Source organism: Scyliorhinus canicula, chromosome 1 (genome assembly GCF_902713615.1).
Source record: "Scyliorhinus canicula chromosome 1, sScyCan1.1, whole genome shotgun sequence".
Taxonomy (NCBI): Eukaryota; Metazoa; Chordata; class Chondrichthyes; order Carcharhiniformes; family Scyliorhinidae; genus Scyliorhinus; species Scyliorhinus canicula.
In genome coordinates, this window is record NC_052146.1 from 9,601,132 (window position 1) to 9,615,296 (window position 14,165).

At 41.8% G+C, this 14,165-nt stretch overlaps 1 protein-coding gene across 13 annotated transcripts in view; it reads left to right on the forward strand.

Moving 5' to 3' along the window:
* fbrsl1 (fibrosin-like 1) overlaps nucleotides 1-14,165 on the forward strand; it is a 1,082,194-nt gene that overhangs the window by 968,555 nt on the left and 99,474 nt on the right. For all 13 annotated transcript variants that reach the window (XM_038805641.1, XM_038805908.1, XM_038805817.1 and 10 more), the window contains one exon: nucleotides 3,933-3,981. In XM_038805641.1, the coding sequence (XP_038661569.1) occupies nucleotides 3,933-3,981 (49 nt within the window). The remainder of the gene's footprint in view (nucleotides 1-3,932; nucleotides 3,982-14,165) is intronic.

A 14,165-nucleotide genomic window follows, 5' to 3' on the forward strand; every position in this document is an offset into this window, starting at 1 on the left:
ACCTCCTCTCTCAGCTCCTGCACTGTCCCTCACCACCTCCTCTCCCAACTCCTGCACTGTCCCTCACCACCTCCTCTCTCAGCTCCTGCACTGTCCCTCACCACCTCCTCTCCCAACTCCTGCACTGTCCCTCACCACCTCCTCTCTCAGCTCCTGCACTGTCCCTCACCACCTCCTCTCCCAACTCCTGCGCTGTCCCTCACCACCTCCTCTCTCAGCTCCTGCACTGTCCCTCACCACCTCCTCTCCCATTTCCTGCACTGTCCCTCACCACCTCCTCTCTCAGATCCTGCGCTGTCCCTCACCACCTCCTCTCCCAACTCCTGCACTGTCCCTCACCGCCTCCTCTCTCAGCTCCTGCACTGTCCCTCACCACCTCCTCTCCCATTTCCTGCGCTGTCCCTCACCACCTCCTCTCCCAACTCCTGCACTGTCCCTCACCATCTCCTCTCTCAGCTCCTGCACTGTCCCTCACCACCTCCTCTCTCAGCTCCTGCACTGTCCCTCACCGCCTCCTCTCTCAGCTCCTGCACTGTCCCTCACCGCCTCCTCTCTCAGCTCCTGCACTGTCCCTCACCACCTCCTCTCCCAACTCCTGCGCTGTCCCTCACCACCTCCTCTCCCAACTCCTGCACTGTCCCTCACCGCCTCCTCTCTCAGGTCCTGCACTGTCCCTCACCGCCTCCTCTCTCAGCTCCTGCACTGTCCCTCACCACCTCCTCTCCCAACTCCTGCGCTGTCCCTCACCACCTCCTCTTCCCAACTCCTGCACTGTCCCTCACCACCTCCTCTCTCAGCTCCTGCACTGTCCCTCACCACCTCCTCTCTCAGCTCCTGCGCTGTCCCTCACCACCTCCTCTCTCAGCTCCTGCACTGTCCCTCACCACCTTCTCTCTCAGCTCCTGCACTGTCTCTCACCACCTCCTCTCTCAGCTCCTGCACTGTCCCTCACCACCTCCTCTCTCTGCTCCTGCACTGTCCCTCACCACCTCCTCTCCCAACTCCTGCACTGTCCCTCACCACCTCCTCTCCCAGCTCCTGCACTGTGCCAAATTATCAGACTTCTTATCTAATATCCAGTACTGGACGAGCAGAAATATTTTCCAATTAAAGATTGGGATTTCTGAAGCCATTGCTCTGCTCCAAACCTTGTTACCTGTCTACCAACTCCATCCCTTGCCTGGACCACAGTCGGAAACTAAACCAATCTGTCCCCAATCTTGACATATTTGTCCATGAGCTGAGCTTCCAATTTCCTGTTTGTGCCGTCACCAAGACTGCCTACTTTTACCTCAGTAACATCAGCCCACTTCACCCCGTCTTAGTTCATCTGCTGCTGAAACCCTCATTCATACCTTTAATATCTCTAGACTTGACTATTCTGATGCACTCCTGGCTGCTCTCCCCTGTTCTCCCTCTGTAAACTTGACATTATCAAAGACTCTGCTACCCATGCCTTAGCTTGCACTGAGTCCTAATTAACTATCACTTCTGTGCTTGTTGACCTACATCGGCTCCTGGTCAAGCACAGCTTGATTTTAAAATGATGATCCTTATTTTCCAATCCCTCCGTGATCTCGCCCCTCCTTATCTCTGTAATCTCCTTCAGCCACACAAGCCTCCGAAGTGCATATATTTTGCATTCTTCTAATTCTGGCTTTTGAACATCCCTGATTTTTAATCACTGCACATTTAGCAGCTGCATATGCCCTAAGCTCTAGAATACCAACCCTACCCCACTCTGCCTCTCCCCCTCACTTCTTCTCTCCAGTAACACACTCCTTAAAATCTACCTCTTTTACTGTCTTTGGTTATCTCTTTTTATAACTTTAGAGTACCCAATTCTTTTTTTCCAATTAAGAGGAAATTTAACATGCTCCTTGCCTCCTTACCGCCCTCCTTTCCCCTCTCTCCCCACCACCCTCCTTCCTTTCCCTTCTGTTCGTACAGAGGCAAGGGTATCTGGTCTCTCCAGTGCAAAATTTATGGTTGTACCGTTTGTTTTTTTGTAGAAACGTGTTGTGAACTGTTTTAATAATCAGAGTATCCATCCCCCCTCCCCGTACATTGGTACTGAGGGGAGGATATCCTGTTTCTCCAACACAACATGAGTGTTTGTACCATTTGGCCTTGTATATATTTTTTACTGTTTTAATAAAAAGATATGGTCAATCCACCAACTCTGCATATTTTTGGGTTGTGGGGGCGAAACCCACGCAAACACGGGGAGAATGTGCAAACTCCACACGGACAGTGACCCAGAGCCAGGATCAAACCTGGGATTTTGGCGCCATGAGGCACCAGTACTAACCACTGTGCCACCGTGCTGTCCCCCCTGTCCTTGGTCATCTGACCTAATAATCAGGTGTTTGTCACTAGCATTGCTCCCTTGGATCAAGCTACTAACCAATATCAGTTTGGTGTGTCAGCAGTGGTAGGACCACTGGATGCGCTGCCCTTGAACAACCAAAAAATTATCTAAACGTTTAACACATGATTTTTTTTTTCAAGCTCCGGTTAAGGGGGTGATGGGAAATTTGATTGATTTCTGGTCTATAGTCTACTCGTCATTACATTCCTAATATTAACTGACTTAGCTAAACATTTTCAACTGACAAGTGCTTTTTGTGTATTCAAGTACTTCTCTTGTTGTTTTGTATAAATAAATCCATACAATTGGCAACCTGAACATTTAGTATATATAAAATAGAAGATACAGAATTTCTAAGAATTCCAGTACTTCAAAGAAAAGTACTTGAATACACAACTAAAAACACTAGCACTTGTCAGTTGAAAACTTTTAGTTAAGTCAGTTAATATTAGGAATGTAATGATGAGTATATTGTACACAGTGCTAAATTGCCTTTTTTTAAATTTGGCAATTTGGTGTTTACACTCCTTTTAAAATAGATGTGCAAATTAAGAGTCCCAAAAACAAGTCTTTTATGCCCAAATTAGAGAGTAGCAGCTTTTAATGTCCCGGTCCATTTTAACATACTGGTTAATCCTTTTCCCAACCGCCTCTCATCAACATTAAGCAAATAATGTGTAGCTGCTTACATTAACTGGGTTGCTTGAGAATCCCGTAACCACAGATGGTTTTCATTGAAAATCAATTTTGAGTACAAAAGGCTTACTGAGCTTGACAAGTCAGGTTTATGACTGGTGGGAAGTCTTGGCATGTGAAACTTGAAGGAAGTTCAATCCCCTTGCGCCAAGGGGAGACTAGATCAAAGTGACGGGGTTAATTGATGAAATGGCACTCTCAAAGTAAGCCAGGTCTGAGGGGATCAAAGAAATTTGCTAGAACTTTGCAGGCTGCTGCATCAGTTCTGTCCAAGCGTGCAGCATGCACTATTATTTTTTTCTCTGCCTCTTTGAAAAGATTTACAAAAATACTTTCTACATCACCCAGGGTCTACCTGTGAGTTTTCAGTCATAGTGGAATAATAATCAACAATAACGTTTGCAAAGCGAAAGTAAATTGCATGTCCTGCAGTGCAGAAATCGTGGCTTTGTCAGTTTTTGCGTGTGTTTCAAGATCTATGGGTGCTTTCTCGTCAAAAGTCTGCCCACACTGTTTGAAGGCATATTTGTCAAAGAGCGCAAACGTGTATTGAACACACCATGTGTTGTTTATTTGCATGGAACTGTTGCGCAAGAACATTTTTGATCCAACAGCCTTGAAATACTGCCTCTTGGTTGTGACCATAACTGTTTTCTCACCAAAAATTGGATTGGCAAACTATTCATGTTCTGTTTACATCCAAACAAATGGATAATTTTATCAACTTTATGCCCTTGCGTGTGTATCGCTAGTGATTTTTTTTGGCCTTGGATAGCAAAACACTTCCCTCTACTGGTGGTTTTCAAGTAATACATTGGATACAAATCACTAATCTTAACATATATCTTCTCCGCTTTTCCCACAGGCATCAGATGTAGGCTCCGAGAAACTCTTCTCACCTGCAGCAAGTAAAGGTATGTTTATCTTCTTCTTATTCAGGGCAAAGTTTAAATTCTTCAGAACACTCAAACATTCAGCAATCTTTTCAACATTCTATGAACTGAAGTCTCGGATAGTTCTAAATTGATTTGTGTCAGATTTAAATCACTGCATTTAATTGAAAGGATACTTAAAATTAACAGTGGGAATTAGCAAATTGCCCAAAGTGTTTTCAAAGCTGAATAATAGAACCTTGCTGTTAGTCGGGCAAATGCTTTTCAAATTCTGTGCAATTTTATAATCCAGATTTATGAAGGCATTACTTGTCTTCCTTCCCTAAATCTTAAGGTCAGAATTTCACTTCCAAATTTTAGCTCCTATAATCAGGCTAAATTTGATATTCAACATTGTTCACATTTGTTGCATAATGTGACCATTATGGTGTGTAATTGAAAACCTGATCAACCTTTTTTTTAAAACTCACTCATCTGTTCTGTCTTTTCCCTCAAACTTTGTCAGAGTTACTTAAATATTGAAATGCTTAGAATGGTCTCTCATTAATGTGCCTTTTCTTTTGTGAACTGTATTCAGTTAAGAATGTGCAGGCTCAGCACAGAGCCCCTGTGGACAAAGCTCCACACCAGGTACACACACTAAATATCTGCCAGTATTTCCCCCTTGCTACATTTTCTCTGTTCTTAAAGCAAAGTTGCCACCAATTTACAAATACAAATGGAGTAAACAGGATCATACTGGAGGAACAGTTTGGTGTTTGGAGCATCTGTTTAATATCTGCTTGCATTTGCAACTCAAAATGCTCAGATCTTTCAGTAACTTCAACTGGAAAATTAGCTGATTACGTCAGAAGTTTACCATCTGCAATATTTCAGTAGATACTTATACCACAATTCGAAAGAAATAATCATAAGATGTTAATGTTATGCTACTGACAAAGATCTATGTTTTGCAACACTTTTTTAATATGATGACTTCAAAAAAAGCTTAGAATTAAAAATGATTAGACACTACATTTGGAATCCAAGTTGTGTAGGTGAGTACAGTTATAAGCAGACATGGTTTAATTATGGGATCATGTATACCATTGGCAGCAGTACCTAAGGCCCTAAATTCGGGAATTCCCTCACTGAATCTCTCTCTCCTTTCCTCTTTATGTGCCTTTCTCTCTCTCTCTCTCTCCTCTAAGATGTCGCGAATAGACTGTTCCTCTTTGACCAAGTTTTTGGTGACCTGGCCTGATTCCTCTGTGTGTGGCCCAGTGTCAATTTTCGTTTGACCTATGTAAAAGTACTTTGGGACCTTTAACTACATTAAATGCTATAAAACGACAAATTGTTGCTAACTGGTGGTGTTTGTAACTTCTGGTATTTCAATACATCCTTGCTATTTCTTTTACAAGGATCAAATTTCTTGTGCTTTTTGATTAGAACGCTGTTAAGGACATTAACATTTGCGCTGTAAAACACTGATGATTAAATTTTAATGAAAATGAGCTGTAGCTTTGTGGTTTGTCTCTTTTGCATAAAAGTACTTGGCTGCAAATATTGTTTTTCAAAGTTAGGGGTTACAAAGCTCCTGTGAGGTCTTTGGTCCTTTGCCCTCCACTGAATGATCCGTTCTCAAGTAACAGATTCCAGCAGTTACACCCACGAATAGTCAATGTAGAAACATAACTGATTGCTCAATCTTCAGTATATGTTGCACAGACTGGATGCCCTGCAGGAGCATGAAAGGTATTAATAAGAAATGATCTTATAGAAAGCCCATTTATTTGAAGTGGGACCATTTCTAAAGTGATGAGTGAGGCAGTTCAGTTTACAGCTGGGAATAATTAAGGCGTAAGATTTTTTAAAGTCCTTCTATTTCACAAACATCTTTTGTTGGCTACATTGTTCTGGCATCTTGTGTCCAACTACTTTTCCATTTTCCTTCACCTTTTCCCACTTCCTCTATTTGTTTTATCTCACTCTCTTGTGCCTTTACTCTCCCAAGCCAAACACCATTCCTTTTACATGAGGATCGAGATAGTGACCCTGATAAGTATGGGGGAGAAGAAAAAAGTGCTGTACTGATAGGTGGAGAGAAATAAGTTTGGATGGGGTTCATTTGGAGCATAAGTAGTGGCTTAGATCTGTTGGTTGAAGAGTCTGTTTCTATACTGCAAAACTCTTATGTTAACCAAGGCTGCTCCAAAAGTACTTTTTGATCAGACTGGTAGGAATTCTGTGAGCGTGGCAGTGGGCGACATGCTGTCACTACTTTTTTTACTTTGTTCCATTTCTTCAGTAACATAGTTGGTTTTGCTTTTATTTCTCTTAGCAATTCCATAGAATGTCACCGCTAAAATCAGGAACTTGCAGTACAAGGAGGATCTGTGGTGCGCTAGCCACACTGTTAATTGCTGTCTCTTCCCAGATTAGCGCTCTGTACAGCAACCCAGCAGTTTCTGAAAATATTTACTTGGGGTAAAAATAACAGAAATATTTGCATTTATAATGTGCCTTCAGAGAAACAATCTGAGTGCTTCAAATGAAATAGAATCACCCTTATGTTGACAGATTGGGCAGGAATTTTCACACACCAACTTTGCAGAAATTACCATGAGCTTAATACTAAACAAATTTATGCAATAAATCACACAGCATGTGGAAAGCAGCCTGCCTCCGACGATATTAGTGATTTTCTCACTTTGTGGTGACATTATCTATTTTAGAATTTAAGGGCGTTTAAAAAATATACACCTTTGTCTGACTAGTCAAAGTGTGGTTTCTGTCACTCACAATGCTGATTTTTAAAATTTAGAAAATGTGGCCTTTTTTCTCTCCAAGCTTCGTTTTCCCCTGTGTCCCAAATCAAATTTTCTACATATGCATCAACAGAATACTGAAGTCTTTGTGAGGGTCACCACAGTTGCTTTCGAAATGTTGGTTTTAGTTCTGCAGTGTTAATTATTTAACTATTGAAATTTCAGCAACTTTTTCTTATGACTGTACCCTAATGAATTTTTATTCTCATTACTTCTCTCTGCAGTATTTGAATGTTAAATTAGCAACTGATTAAAGAACAAGCACACACCAAGTGGTTGTGGCAGTTTGAACAAGGGTTCAGTTACGTTTTTCAATGGTGCTGATTTTAGAATGGAGCCTCCCTGATACAGAATTTAGTGCGGAAATTGCTATTCCTTTATGCATTTTATATCATTCAGACTGATGTATTTTGTTTAAAATGGGCATCGTATACTAATTTGGTCATCCGTTTTTAAGCTGCGTAGTTTTGCAATTCAGATATTGGTATTGAGGTTTTGCTGTTTGCTTTTAGCAAGAGGAAACCTACTTCTGTTGAAAGGTTTATGATGGAAATGAATTGCTTGTATATCATTAACAACTAGCGCATAAATGTGGCATAGCCCTTCCTGGCTCTCCTATGGTCAAAATGGGAGGTTTCTGACAGCTGATTGATGGACAGAAACTTTGTGTCCTGGCCCAGTGTAGGAAGCAGGTTTGTGTTTGTTGATAAAGAAAGCCTTTTTTTAGGTTTTGGTTGGGGAAGTGCATTCCAGAATTTTTTAGACTCCTGCTGCAGTCTCTATTCAAGTCATTGTACAATAGTCTACTGTTTAAAGAGCCTGATTTTTGTTATGAAAACCAGTCGTAAAATATACTGCTGGTTTAATTATTTTGGAAGGATCTTCAAGGTCTTGTGGGTTCTGGTTGGTTTTACTCTTCCTGCTCTGTTAACAGAATGTGCTGGCTTGTCATGTTGCTGGCATGAATGTAGACCACCAGAGGGTATTTTCTTTTTGTCCCATAACCGAGCTCTGCTTTCCTCCTTTGGGACACTTCTAAACCTTTTCAACTCCTGAAATATGTAGCCTGAAGGGAGAAATGGTCAGGCTTCATCATAATCACAAGAGCTTTGTGTAGGCATCTGTAGAGAATCAGTTAAAAGAAAGATGTGTTGACCCATAAGCATATATGTGTCCATTAATGGAAATATTTTACCCCGTGGAAGTGGATGAGTTTACTGTTGTGAAATCCACAGTTTCATTTAGGCTTTTTCAATTTAACTACTTGATCAAGGTATAGATGGAATTCAGAACTAAATATCCCATTTAATAGTTTGCACAAGTCAGATGTTTTGAGCACAAAGTGATATTAGTTCAATAAGTTCTTTATTTCAAAATGCTCATGCAAATTGGTGTAGTTAAAAGGGTTAAACTTGCAGGCCTTTGTCTAGCTTGAGCGTGCAAGTTGTTTTTGTGAATAGTGCCTCACAGCTATGATTAATTTTGACCCACGGTATTAAGTGCATTTTCAGAAAGTGTATTGAATTGAATGTTTACTGTATCAACTGGAGTAGACCTGGGAAGCTTAGAGGATTATGATGCTTAAACACAGATGGCATTTTAAGCCATTCTTAATTGTTTCCATTAAACCTACCAACCCAACATGTTCTGCTCATACCCTGGACGGATACAGCAGGTATGACCTTCTGTATTTTCTCCATTTTGATGGTGCATTTATACCCATGTCAGTGAATTTAAAATTGCTTAAAATGCTTGTGAAGATATTTGTAAAGTGATTTTGTTTCTAAGAATAGAGATTTCACTAAAAATGTAGCTCTTCTATTTGACTCTCTAATAAAGAGGGGAAAGGAAATCTGAGGTCGCAATCTATACTTTACCACTCCTTACTGACACTGTGCTGCTAAAATAGTGACATAATGTTATTACTAAACCAAAGCTATGGTATTTTTAGTTCAAGATCGAAGTGATGTCAGTTGGTTAGATGTGGATTTTTTTTTTGTCCGTTTAATTCAAAACAGAAATAAACTAAGTAAACTATAAATAAACTAAATTCATTTTAGAAGTAACTGCTCTGTATAATCTAGGACAAACAGCCATTCATCAATTCTGACTGGATTGAAATAAAATAAATCTATGTACAGTATACTTAACACAGCAGGGATTAACTGAAGCCATATGAGTTTGGTGCCAAGATAGTTAGGGTGAAGGTGAGAGGGAGTTAAGAGTGGTCCTGTTGTGTTAGCTATGTAGGCGTGAATGATAAGATGCGTGAGCTGGGCTGTGCGGCATTTCTTGCTCCCACCTGTGTTCACCACTTTTTGTATTTATGTATCTGTAATAATTGCTTTAAAGTATTCCCAAGCCTGTCTGGAACAATGTCAACAGAAATTGAGTGCTCCAGAGGGAAATGGGTTGATAGATTAGTAAGTGAGCATTCAGTTTCTTCCACCACCTCTTAGCAGTGCATGTAATTTGTTGATGTGCTCATTCAGGTATTTTGTGTGGGTGCCTGGAGGATTAGGCATGTTGAAACTGACAACCCAAGAAGCAAATTAAATTGGATGAACTATTTCAAAAGTACCAGAAACTTGAAGAAAAAGTATTGTTTTATTTCAGGCAAAACAAATGCTGAGCAGATTGATTGGTGATGTTTGGAAAAGCAACGTTACAGCTATCAGTGTAATGCACAAAGTGACAGTCCATCATTCGAAGTAAAGAGCCTTGTAGGTATACGAACAAAAGATATCAGAGCAGGAATGGATCATTTGGCTCTCGAGGCTGCTGTGCCTGATTGTCCAAATCTGGTAGCAAGAAAGACATTTCAAAAGCAATGTCCTCTCTCAAGCCAACTTGCCCAGAGGTGCTAATCACTTAACACCAGCTCTGTTGAGCAGGACATTCATTTGTACACCTGACACCAAACTCCAGAAGCAATTGCTCTACTCAGAATTTGGATGTAGCAGGAGGACCCCGGAAATGCTTTAGGGATGCCCTCAAAGCATCCCTAAAGAGGTTGAACACATCATCTGCATGGGAAACCTCCAAGCAACCCATCTACCCAACCCTTCAAGCACCACCTGCCCCGCCCTACATATGGGAGATCAGCAAATCACACATTGGACTTGTCCGCTGTCTCAGAACCCATTAAATGAAATGAAAATCGCTTATTGTCACGAGTAGGCTTCAATGAAGTTACTGTGAAAGGCCCCTAGTCGCCACATTCCGGCGCCTGTTCGGGGAGGCTGGTACAGGAATTGAACCGTGCTGCTGGCCTGCCTTGGTCTGCTTTAAAAGCCAGCGATTTAGCCCAGTGTGCTAAACCAGCCCCCATCGAATCCCATATCACTATAGCACCTCCAGTCTTCCTCCTCCCATACTGTATAGCTGAGCCACCCGTGATGCCATGAACTTGGCTCTTGCTCACCAGCTTGCTCACCTGCATCCAAATTGTAAAAGCAGCCTCAGGAGATTGCTGTCGTCTATTGTTCACTATAGTCTAAATTAAAGCTAAGGTGGCTTTTTAGCCACCAATGGGTTGTGGTAACAGAAGTGGGCAGGTACGGAATATCAAGCCGCCAACCTGCGTGCTAATCCCTTGGCTCCATCCTGGCCTCAGGCCATTTGCCCAGTGGCAACTAGGGAGGGGCAATAAATGGGGCAATAACCAGCGACACCCACATCATGTAAATTAATTTTTAAAAAGCAGCAATCTCGTCCATCACCAATGACTTCTGTGCATTTACATTTCTCAGCGCAAATGTGTTGGAGGAAATTTATTGGTCGTCAAGAAATCACCCGAGGAAAAATGTGCCAGGTTATAAATTATTGAATGTAAACACTGAGCATTTGATCAGCCATCTGTATAAAGAAACCGCCACAATTCAATGCTGAAACTTGATCTTATCCAGTAAGGAAGTAGAACATTTTCTGATGTGAGGTCATAACAAGTGTTTGATATGAATACATATCAGAGTGCCAGAGGTGTTTTGTTTATTGTTTTTATGACTTAAGGTTGATGGACTTGAGGTTTAATTTTAATGGAAAATAGTGGCTGAAATTTTAAGATGATTTAAGTTCCTTAATGCAAGTTATTTCTGTTTTGAGCATGCAAATTTCTTATGACAACATTAGGGATACTATATAAATGTTATAAAATGCCCCATGGTGCTTTGCACAAGCATAATGGAGCAAACTTTGACACTGAACCACATATGAGATATTAGGCCAGATGACCCAAAGCTTCATCAAAAAGATAAGAGTTTAAGGAGAGCCCCAGAGAAAAATGTCTGTTAGTGGTTTTGCCACAGGGTGATGTTATGCAGGGGCTGTTTAGCACACTGGGCTAAATCGCTAGCTTTGAAAGCAGACCAAGGCAGGCCAGCAGCACGGTTCGATTCCTGTAACAGCCTCCCCGAACAGGCGCCAGAATGTGGCGGCTAGGGGCTTTTCACAGTAACTTCATTGAAGCCTACTCGTGACAATAAGCGATTTTCATTTTTCATTTTCAGATGCTAGGCAAGTCTGTACCTCCAAATCTTGCCCAGGAAGACAAAAAACAAATAAAGAGGACACTTCACCCTTCCTTTTCAGAGTCATCCTCTTCCATTGACCATCGAAGGAGGCACAGAGGATGGTCTCATCTGGCCTCACCGAGATTCTGAGGCTTCATTCCCATCATCTCTCAAGAGATGAAAGAATGCCAATCTATCAATTAAAGAGGAGCAGTGTAGGGCGGCACTGTTGATGCAGTGGTTAGCACTGTTGCCTCTTGGCGCTGATGACCCGGGTTCAAGCCCCTGTCACTGCCCGTGTGGAGTTTGCACATTCTCCCCGTGTCTGCGTGGGTCTCATCCCCACAACCCAAAGACGTGTAGGTTAGGTGGATTGGCCACGCTAAATTACCCCTTAATTTGGAAAAAAGAGGTTGGCATGTTCCACAGTGGTTAGTACTGGGACTGCGGAGCTGAGTTCCCGGGTTCGAATCCCGGCTCTGAGTCACTGTCCGTGTGGAGTTTGCACATTCTCCCCGTGCTTGCGTGGGTTTCACCTTCTCTCCTCTCCCCCCCCCCCCCCCCCCCCCCCCCCTGGCCACGCTAAATTGCCCCTTAATTGGGAAAAAAAATTGGGTACTCTAAATTTAAATTAAAATAATTGGGGAAAAAAGAATTAGGTACTCTCAATGAAAAAAGTGGAGCAGTAAAGTGAAGCTATGTATAGAACATTAAAATTTTAGAACTTGTACATAGTGTGTCCTCAAATTGTTCATTTTCCTTTGGGTAAGACTCCGTACTGGTAATGTGAAGTTGTAAAATTATCCTAATAATTACTGATGATTAGTGGGTACAGGTATTGTGTATTATAATTGCTGTATTTGCTTCCAGATCATCAGTTTAACTTTCAGTAACATTGCTGAATTAATTGCATTAAATAGCTTTTAAGAGGTGATTTATATGGTCATATTTAGAGAATTCAACTCCCTTGCTAGCCAGAGTATTTTTTGGGTGAAATTGTATGATTTCTTAACTTTCATACCAAGTTATCAGGAGTAGAATTGCAGAAGTTTATTTCTGGAAAGTCAGAGTTTCCTTCCCTTGCTCGTGTGATGCTTGAGTATAAGAGTATTGGCCTCTTCGAGCCGTAATGTCTTTTAGTGACCTGTGTTTTGTAGATTAAGCATGGAATTTCTCTGCAATCAACTTCAGCTGTGTTTTAGCCTTTTGTGCCAATGTTGTCATGCACCAAGGAATGGAACACATACTGATGGTATCATCCCACTCCAGGAATGAGAAATGCCAAATTGACCATGTTCCAAGTGGTTGGAAACCTTTTGATCTGTATTCTAACAGTTTACTCCTTAATTTGGTTGTTTTGTAATTATTCTCAGTTATCTGTTGTTGCTAAGGAATATAATAGTCGACAAATGATGAGATTCACATTAAATTCCTAAAGTGAACATTTTGATCATTCTCAATGGAGTAATGTTGTAATGGAATCTGGCTTCGATTTGAGTTCTGTATTAACAGACGTTTCTTGAAGTAATGGACCTAACCATCGATGGTGGGGAAAATACGGCAGAAGACATGGGCTAAGTTTTGTAGGACATACAGCATTCACTCTTGTGATGGCATTTAAGGACTGAACTGCATTCTGCCTCAAATATAACATGAATCTGCTGTGTTCTGACATGAGACTGTGTTCAGTCGCATCCTGCTTCTCAGGATTGTTGAAGCAAAGATCAACTGAAGTCTCACACTCGGGGCAGCAGCCCTTTCTGGAATTGGGAAAGTAGAGGTGTCAGTCAAAGGCTGACAGTCAAAGAGTCATCTTATTATAAGGTGACTCTTATAATAAACTAGCCTGCTGGGTGGCACGGTGGCGCAGTGGTTAGGACTGCTGCCTACAGCGCTGAGGACCTGGGTTCAATCCCGGCCTCGGGACACTGTTTGTATGGAGTTTTCACATTCTCCCTGTGTCTGGGTGGATTTCACCCCCACAACCCAAAAATGTGCAGGTTAGGTAGATTAAATTATCTTTAATTGGGGGGAAAAATAATTGGGTGCTCTAAATTTATTTTTAAAATAAACTAGTTTGCTAACATCCACTGTCAAGATTCACATGTGAATAATGGCCACTTAGGCAAGGTGCCAGGGGTTGCCCATGCGTGTGGAATGAGACCTCAACAAGGAATTAATGCATTGAGCAGAACAAATTGCTAATTGGGGAAGAAACTGAGTCCCATACAAGTTAATTCTTGAAATAAAGTAGCCATTTCCTTGCAGAAATTCTCATTCCCTGCCTTCTGCTTAGAAATTGATAGCTCAGCATTGAGAGTTCATGTGCCATTTACTTTGATGCTCTTTTGGGATGTGTGAGCAATGCTGGAATTCTACTTTGGTATTATTTGTTGAAGATCTCTACACTGAAATAGGGGGGGGAATTTGAGTTGGAAAAACAAACTCAGAACTTTCGTCTGCAAATTTGATGTAGCTATTTGAGAATAAAGTAAGTCTGGATATAATTAATTTAGGCTGTAGCATTCAGCAGTAACCTGGTGACATGCGCTGGATTAGCACACTGGGCTAAATAGCTGGCTTTTAAAGCAGACCAAGGGCAGGCCAGCAGCATGGGTTCAATTCACGTTTCAGCCTCCCCGAACAGGCGCTGGAATGTGGCGACTAGGGGCTTTTCACAGTAACTTCATTTTTTAAAAAAATTTAGCGTGTCCAATCCACCTACCCTGCACATGTTTGGGTTGTGGGGGTGAAACCCACGCAAACACAGGGAGAATGTGCAAACTCCACACGGACAGTTACCCAGAGCCGGGATCGAACCTGGGACCTAGGCGCCGCGAGGGCCGCAGTGCTAACCCACTGCGCCACCGTGCCGCCCCTCAGT